General features: G+C 38.5%; 1 protein-coding gene across 1 annotated transcript in view; it reads left to right on the plus strand.

Annotated features, from left to right (window-relative positions):
- Positions 1-1,650: 1,650 nt before the first annotated feature.
- DDX20 (DEAD-box helicase 20) overlaps positions 1,651-9,046 on the plus strand; it is a 14,287-nt gene continuing 6,891 nt past the window's right edge. The window contains exons 1-7 of the mRNA XM_072413183.1: positions 1,651-1,791; positions 4,225-4,454; positions 5,199-5,293; positions 5,376-5,544; positions 6,783-6,897; positions 6,984-7,150; positions 8,222-8,304. Coding sequence (XP_072269284.1) covers positions 4,271-4,454; positions 5,199-5,293; positions 5,376-5,544; positions 6,783-6,897; positions 6,984-7,150; positions 8,222-8,304 — 813 coding nt within the window. The 5' untranslated portion in view covers positions 1,651-1,791; positions 4,225-4,270. The remainder of the gene's footprint in view (positions 1,792-4,224; positions 4,455-5,198; positions 5,294-5,375; positions 5,545-6,782; positions 6,898-6,983; positions 7,151-8,221; positions 8,305-9,046) is intronic.

A 9,046-nucleotide genomic window follows, 5' to 3' on the forward strand; every position in this document is an offset into this window, starting at 1 on the left:
CTACAATTTAAAAAAAAAATTTCATGAAAAACAGTGGATCACTTTTGGTACAGAAATCTAGACCTCAGTGTAACGCTCAGGTGGTTAATAGGAGTCTATGAATTTGAAGCCTAACCATACACTTTCATACATGGGAGTTTTCAGCTTTATTTATATGATTTGTAGCCCTATTCAGTGCAATCACAGCATTAGGCTGGCCCCCTGCTGACCATTGTCACTAGGACAGAAAGTAAAGGGACCCCAACTTTTTCCATTGTCATCACAGCTGATGGTGAGAGAAAATCATCCAATGGGGACACACGTGACACGAGACCCAGGGACAGCTTCATTAAAATGTATTTATTGTGCAGAGATTTGCTCTCATGTAAAATTAACGTCCCAGTGACCATTGTGTTTGGTACAAAGACAAAAATGAACATTTTATATTGTAACATAAATTACAGAACAGACGTTGCAAACAATCTTTTCTTTTCTTAAGACTTTCTCTTGTGTCTCCTAGACCAGTGGTTGCTGGCCATGGACCACTGCTGGTCCACAGAAAAATTTGGATATAATTTGCAATTTTTATGTTTTAATAATAATAAAACAAAAATAATGTTCTAAAAAATTCTTATATTCTGAATGACAATTTTCGCCTTTATATTGGACTAAATTCACGAACTGTACTAGAGACGGAAAAACAAGGGAGGCGCAGCGTGATGTCAGTGTTATCTTAAGTTGTATGGGGCAATCAGTGCCGAGCCGTACGCTTCAGTATTAGTTCACCATTACAACAGTCACCCCACTCCGCAAATACTGATTCTCATCCGATTGTTTTATTCTCATATGCTTTTAGGTACGTATGACCTTAACTGCGTATTTTCTCTTACTGGTATATGTAATGGCATCAAATAGTTTGACTTTGTAACTATCATTTCTTGTTTAGACTTAGATTGGAATGAAATAAATCCATAATGAGTGAGAAAAAACAAAAATACATTTAGCATTTCTTTAGTAATAGCAAAGATAAATAACTAATGATAATAATAACAATAGTAATACTTCACTTAACCGTGAGCTGATCAATGAATCAGAACCTCCACAGTCCTAGTCAGGCACCATTAGGAAGATCATTATTTTACGAATGTATATATCTTTTAAAAAAAATTATATAAATTGTCTGCGGATTTAAAATGATGAATTTAGTAGTCAGGTTGACGACCACTGTATTAGACAGCAAGTGTACGCCCTACCCCCAATAAAAAAAAAATAGTTAACTGGAAAAAAAAGGTTTAGCTGTTCAAAAGAGAAAAAAAAAATGTGGTCCTTCAAGTGCACCCCTCAATGTAACAATATAAACGTTAATGACAGCCACTGAATCAGTGCTGGCGGCTGCATTTCTACCGTGTAACAGACAGCGCTGACAGAGTCCTGTCATAGCTTCCCGCTCTAACACAGCCCCGCCTCTCTCCCGCCCACTCACACAGCCCCGCCTCCCTCAAACACTCTCTCACACACACAATCCCACTCCTCTCCCGCCCGTTCACATACAGCCCCGCCCCTCTTCAGCCCACTCACCTACAGCCCCGCCTCCGTCCGGCCCACTGTCACACACCGCCCCGCCTTTCTCCACCCGCTATCTTGTAGCTCCGTTTGTCTCCCTCACTACGGGAATAGGACTGTCTCGCGCGGTCTCTTTAGGCCACGCCCCTTTATGTCTGTCTCACATTTTGCCTTTCCCGTCGTGCAACTGGCTCATTGCAGTTTTCGGCCTTCCGGTTCAGTGACGAGGAGGTTGGGCTGCTGATGCTGGTGAGCGGGGAATGACTGAGGGTGTCATGGGAAATGGTCCGGGTATTGTGACAGAGCCGTACATGTGGTCCCCGGGCATGAGACATTTGTGCAAGAACGTCTCACAGCTTTTCATCTGGATGATGGTTTTTAATGTCTTTTAATATGTCAATGTACAGCATACGGTGTAATCATGCGGTGCTATAACAGAATGCATACAGTCAGCTGTAAAGTCCAACTCTAGCTAGAGCAAAGACTAAATGTTAATACTCCCTTACAGCCAATTATCATTCTTAAACAGGGTTTATATAGCGACAACATATTGTGCAGCGCTGTACATGAAAATGTCTACCTCCAGGCTATGTACTGTCCATCACTTCCAGCTGGAGACTCACTGATCTTGGCATTGTGAGAAGGAGACATGCCACTTCCTATGAGCCCAGGGCGTCATGGCTCCACCCATCCAGCATTGGTGCACTGTCATCATGTGACACGTGATCTGTAGGATCTGCCCACCAAATGCTGCACAGATTTCACAGCATGATTAGAACTGATAAAGCCGCTTTGAAAGCTGCAAAACACCTTCAGCATTACAGGAACAAGTCAATTCCAATGCGACTAATTCCTACTAGATTTATCCCAGCAGGTTTTATTGGGTACTATTATGTATGCCATTATTAATTGCAAGCTTCAGAACAATAATAGTATATTATTATTAGTAGTGTTACCCAGTTGGTTGAGGACCATAAAGCAATCATTTGTATGGTTTCTTCCACTATCCCAAAAGGAGAAATATCCCTTTGCTTTTAGGATAGAATGAGATTTGTCCATACATTGTGTTTTGAGGAATTTCTACTGTGCACCAAAATATAATGTCATTTCAGTTGTTTTCAATCTTTTTAAATCTTCAGCCAATGTAAAAGAATATCTAGTGATCCTGCCACTTTCTGGCATTTCCTTTTACAAGTTGCCTACTAGTTCTATGTGACAGGGTGACAATGCAGGAACACAATTTTGCTGACACACGTTTGTCCATTGATGTCATTATTAGAAAGCCTCTCCTGGAGATTGATGTTCAATTATTGGTGGGGTGAGTGCATGTAGACTGGAGGAAATCTGTAGCTTTGAGATGCACATAGGTGAAAATTCCAAAGGGAATGAAATTATGAAGGAAAAAAAAAAGACATAGGTAACAAAAACAAGTCTAACAACACTTCCTATAAGGGCTGAAGTATTTATTATCATTAGTAATAATAATAAACAGGGTTTATATAGTGCCAACATAATATGCAGTGCTGTACATTAAATAGGGTTACTAATGTTAATCACTTTTATTTAACATGACTGGTTTATTAAAGCAAAAGTAAACCCAAAACAAAACACACTTACCTTCAATTCTGCAGATCAATCTGTCCGTCGAGAGGTTTCTTCTATCAGGTCCCGCTTTGTCCCGTTATCTGTCTTCGGCCCAGTTTAGAGGGAGCGCCAGGCACCGCCATCTTCTCCTCTCTTCCTCCATGTTCTTCTTCCTATGTCACCCGATCTCGCACTGTGCAGGCGTGGGATCGGGTGTCGTAAAATGTAAAAAAAAATTATCAATCTCACTGCGCATGTGTGAGGCAATTTTTTGTCCCTATTGATGAAAGGATTCCTGCGCATACCCGAGATGCTCGGGCGGTCGCAGAAGGAGCAGCCTAGAGACTCCTGGGATGCGTGACATAGGTATCCCGGGAGGCTTTACACTTCCATTCATTCTTGATCGCCTAAGGTGCTGTACCTATTTTTTTTTTTTTTTAAAAAAGGTGTTGGACCCACTAACAAACAAAATTTTTACTTTAAACCAAATAAGCCAAGGGGTTGTTTACCCTTCTATGTAAAGTAAAAATTCCAAGTTTAGGTTCGCGTTAACATGAAGTGGTTTATCTTTAAAGCAGTACATCTGACATTCACTGAAACGTTCCCTGGTGAGAATCAGTTACTACCGTTGAAACAAATGCACCTGGAAGATTCTCCACCATGTTTCAGTGAATGTTAGATTTCCAGCTTTATCAATAGACCCCTAAGATTGTTTTATTACACATTTTTGTTCCCTCATAATTTTTCTTGCTCAGGTCAGGCCATAAACAGGATACATAAATAACCAATACAACGTTTCAGCTTATTTTGAAGAAAGAATTACATTTATTCATACAAGATTTTATTCTTTTTCGAGCATTATTTATAGAGCCAAGCAGACACATGTACACTGTTTTTATCATGATGTACTTGATAGATTTATGCTTATGATAAATATTTGCTTATGTAGTGCCAGAACTGTAAGGAGGAAAAGTCTGTATTACCAGAAGGGTTGTCAAGCCTCAAATCAATAATTGGGTCACTACCTTTTTATTCTATATTCTATAACTGAATTTATTTCTGCTCCAAAATAATGACTATCAAACCATTCTATTTTAGGCTTTAAAGTCAAAGGTTGTGTCCTGACATTGTTGCACAGAGAAGCATGGCGGCACACCCACTGGGGTCTCGACCACGAACAGGAGATGTTCTACAAGCTACAGCAGAGGCTCAGGATTTTAAAAGTCTTCTGTTGTCACGGCCTGTACTTGAAGGATTGGAGGCTGCAGGATTTATCAAGCCATCACCAGTGCAGAGCAAGGCTATACCACTTGGGAGATGTGGACTGGGTGAGTAAAGACTTGTATGAGTGACCCGGGTGAGCCAAACCATGTAACAAGAGATGGGGAGGGACTTAAAAAAATAACATTGCAATACTTATGTGTATAAAGCATTGACACACAGCTGCACTCCGGGTTAGTTGTATACAGGTTATTTTTGGGGTTACTTGTATTACAAGTTAGTTGTATCCTGCATTTCCCAAGCATTGTTAGAGCTGTGGCGGACCCTGGAAAGGGACACTCCTGGAATTGTCAGTTTCCCAGCAGACTTCACGGGACAATTCCGCAGCAGTAGAGTGTGCTAAGTATAGTATACATTTATTTTGTACAGGTATGTTTTTTTTTTTAGAATTAAAATTAGCACAAGGGTGACTTGTGACTGTGAGCATCCCTGTCCTTGAGTGGCAGATCTTTTTGGCCTTGCAGTTGTAATCTCAGCAATCAAATGTTGCCTGTAAGGAAGAATTGTTTTATGGTTTACTGCCTGGATGTACTGTATTTGTATAAGCTCTGGCTTTGCAAGAGAATGGGTAAGGTAACTAACTACCTGAATTCCTAGTATTCCAGCTATAATTTAAAACTTTTACTTTGCCTTTCTTTGGGCAAGCTAAAGGTTTTCTTAAACATGTGTTAATGTGAATAAAAATAAAGATACACACTTTTCTTTCTTTTAATTGTGCTATTTAATTTGTTATGTGGTAAAACGAATGCAAATTGCATTTTATGGCTATATATTTTTTTTCTTTTTTGTAGATCTAATAGTACAAGCCAAGTCAGGCACAGGGAAAACTTGTGTCTTCTCCACAGTGGCTTTAGATTCACTGATTTTGGAGAATTCTGCTACACAGGTATATTTTTCCTTCATCTCTCTTTTTCTTTGTTATTTTATGTATGTTACTTTGCTTATTTAATTTGTCCTTTTGTTTTTAGATCTTGATTTTGGCCCCTACAAGAGAAATTGCAGTTCAGATCCATTCTGTGATTATTACTATAGGAAGTCGAATGGAAGGACTGGAGTGTCATGTCTTTATTGGAGGGACTCCACTGCCTCAGGACAAACCAAGGCTGAAGAAGTGCCACATAGCTGTAGGCTCCCCTGGTAATGAACTCTAAAAATATTCTAAACAGTACCTATTAAAATATATCCAGTTGTCTATGCATTTCTAATACTCCCTTTTACAGTCTTCCATGTCTTATTTTACATTTTCATCAAACAAATTTCAGCACAATACCATTGACTTTAGTGGAGTCGTGTAGATGGCAGTTCAGAAGCTGCATGTGACTTGCTTTACATGTCTTCAGAAGCAACACTGAGGTGTGCTTGAACAGATGGCAAATTTGCCAATAATTGTCAAACTTGCATTCTCTTTTTAACACATTTGTTAAAAAGTGATTTGTTTGTGCAAATGGAAAAGGCTGCATTGGAAAAAAATGCCAATATACATGGGCCCTTGGTAGTACAGCTTTGAAGTAACACAGGATTACATACCTACTTTACCAACCCCAAAATGGTTGGGCATTTAAATGTAATATGAAATGCACTATCCGTTCCTTAGACAAAGCGGCTGCAATCATTTTCTTGATTCAGTTTTTTCCTATTTTTTTTTTTTAGCTGGTTAATGCATTTAGCTGGATTTGCTGTTAATGCATTTTCTGTTTTAGGCTGGCTAAACTTACTTTTTCATTGTATCTTTGGAGATAACCATTGGAAGTGATTTATTAAACCTCACCAAGACCCAGGTTCTCCCATGATAGTCTATCTTCCCCAGTCATTCGGAATCATTAATAAATCAGGCACAGTGTTTCCGCCTAGTTTTTCGTGAAAAACTGCCCTTGTATATATATCCATTAAATGGGGGATAATACAATTAATAATTTACAGACAAAAGAGAACGATGTTTGTGCCTAATATCTGGTTCACAGGAAGTAACAAGGACTCTGCTTTTCTGTGCATGCCGATTAATGTTTTAGCCTGAAAAAATGTGAACAAATGTGCAATCACATCTGAAGACTGGCAAGCTGCAAAAAATTATATTTTTGTATTTTTAGTTATACTTAAAGTTTAGCAAACTTTGGTGTTTGCAAGATTCACCCCCCCTTTAAGTTAAAAGTGAATTTGTAACATGCTAATAAATTTTTCAATATTTCAAGTCCTGATTCCTTTTGAGAGCAGCACATTTCCTCTAAGAATATTGACATTGATCATCAGAATGTTGAAATGTGCTCGGTTACTGAATGCGATTGCTTTTATTACCTGTACTAAAAAAAAGTCCACCTTATGCTGGCTATGTGAATTCACAAGAGAATATCCTTTTTTATTTTTTCTTCTGGTGACAGGCAGAATAAAGCAATTAATTGAAATTGGCTACCTTAACACAGCCCACATTCGTCTTTTCATTCTCGATGAAGCAGATAAACTTCTGGAAGAAGGGAGCTTCCAGGAACAAATTAAGTAAGGCTTTGTACAGATAATTCATTAGTTAACATGGATGGAATGTGGAATGGATTTTTTTTGTTAATGTTGTTTTGTTTTATTAGCTGGATTTATTCATCTCTACCGGCTAACAAGCAGATGCTGGCAGTTTCAGCTACATACCCAGAATTTCTAGCAAGAGCTTTGACAACATACATGCGAGAGCCAATGTTCGTCAGACTAAATGCAGCTGATCCTAGTCTTATTGGTATGTTGAATAGCAGAGACCAAAATTAACAAGCTGCGCATTTGTGTTTTAATTCAGTCTGTCGGAAGCTATTCTATCCCTCAGCCTGTCTTTCCACCACACCCCTCCCCCGTGACACGGGTCCTCACTGTCTTCAGTTCGTCGGAAGTTCTCGAGTGTCACGGGGGTGGGGTGTGGTGGAAAGCCAGGCTGAGGGATAGAATAGCTTCCGACAGACTGAATTAAAGAGCTGCAGCTTCACATCTAAAGAGCGGCATGTGGCTCGCGAGCCGCAGGTTGCCGACCCCTGGTGTATGCCATGAGAATGTATCAGTTGTGCCTGGATCACCAAGGCTGCCATTACTTTGGGGAGAAAAGAGGTTGGGGGACAGACCTGCATATTTCTGCTGCAGCCTCTGGAGCCTTCCTGTCATGTCCAAATTCTGAGCCATTCTGACAGGCAGTACATTAGGTTGCATAGGAGCTTGCTCTAAAGCCCTGCCCCCCTACTTAGTCTTTTCTGGTCATCACTACGATCACCATCAGCAATTAGGAATGTGCAAGGCCTGAGTTTTTGACGTAACGGTATGGGAGGCTGCTGCAGATACAATATGTGCTTTTTTTTTTAGGCTAAACCGAAGAAGAGATCAGATACCAAAAAGCATAGTTAATTCCCTTTCTTTACTATTAATTGAAATTTAAAAGCTTTACTGGTCTATTGATGCAGTAAGAGGCAAGATGTGAGCAAAAGGGATCAAGCATAGCATTTACTGAAGGAATTGTAAAACTGTTTTTTTTTTTTTTTGTGTGTGTAAGGTACTGCATTTTATTTTGAATAAATTAGTTAGTGGAGCTATTACCCAATTGAGATTCTTAATTTTTTTGATTAAGGTTTATGCTCAATTCAAACTGAAATGTAATGTATGTGTATTCTGGCATGGGATAAAGACACAGTAATAGGGGTTTATCCTTCCTAGTAACATTACTTGACTTCCCTAAAAAAGCTTTGCTTTTATAAAATGTATGTCCTTGTAGTTACTGTTTTAAAGTATTGCATTTATGTGATTTACCTGATTTTCAACTGTATCATGTTTAAATAAAACATTTCTTTGGCAGGGAGTATGAATCAAAATCAGAGACTTGATGCAATGGCCAAACTTAAGCAGTATCACTGCCGTGTTCTAATTTCAACTGATCTTGTAAGTAACACGTTTGATTAGTTCAAAGTCTTTTTGATTTTTTTTTTTTTTTTTTATAATTGATGTTGATGGTAGAACAAGGTGTTATGTTGCAAAGTAAAAAAAAAAAAAAGTACAAAATGTCTGATAGATCAGACCGTATAACCCTGCTAGAAGTCAGTCAGTTTATCCCTTTTTCTGTAGCTGGGGCAGGAAGGATACATAAAGCAGACAGATCCTAATGGAAAGTAGAGCAGACCATTCTTCAGTTAAACGCTTCATACCTGCTGGAATAATGTAACCACTGTAATTCAGATTGTGCTAAATAATAAACATTTAGAGTTGCACAGCATTTACATAATAAATGTTTTCCATTTTACTGAATTTGAATTTGGCTTGAGATAAGTCAGCCTATAAAGTATTATGAAATATTATATTACCAGCATATCTAATAAAATCTTGGGAACAACTTTTGCTTTTAGGAAGTTATTAGAGTTAAATCTTTAATCTGACTTGAGATGAAATGTATAGAGATCAGTCAGTAACACAAACAGAACTTATAACAGATGTCCTTTTTTCTGTGTAATTGAAACTTGAAGTGAACCAGGGCAAAAAACTTTTTTTCTTTTCGTTTTTTGTGTTTGCGTGAGGTATGCAATTGCTGTAAAAAATTTATTACCGTGTTTCCCCGAAAATAAGACGTTGTCTTATATTTTTTTTGGCTCCCAAAAACACACTAGGTCTTATTTTCAGGGGATGTCTT

Source organism: Pyxicephalus adspersus, chromosome 1 (genome assembly GCF_032062135.1).
Source record: "Pyxicephalus adspersus chromosome 1, UCB_Pads_2.0, whole genome shotgun sequence".
Taxonomy (NCBI): domain Eukaryota; kingdom Metazoa; phylum Chordata; class Amphibia; order Anura; family Pyxicephalidae; genus Pyxicephalus; species Pyxicephalus adspersus.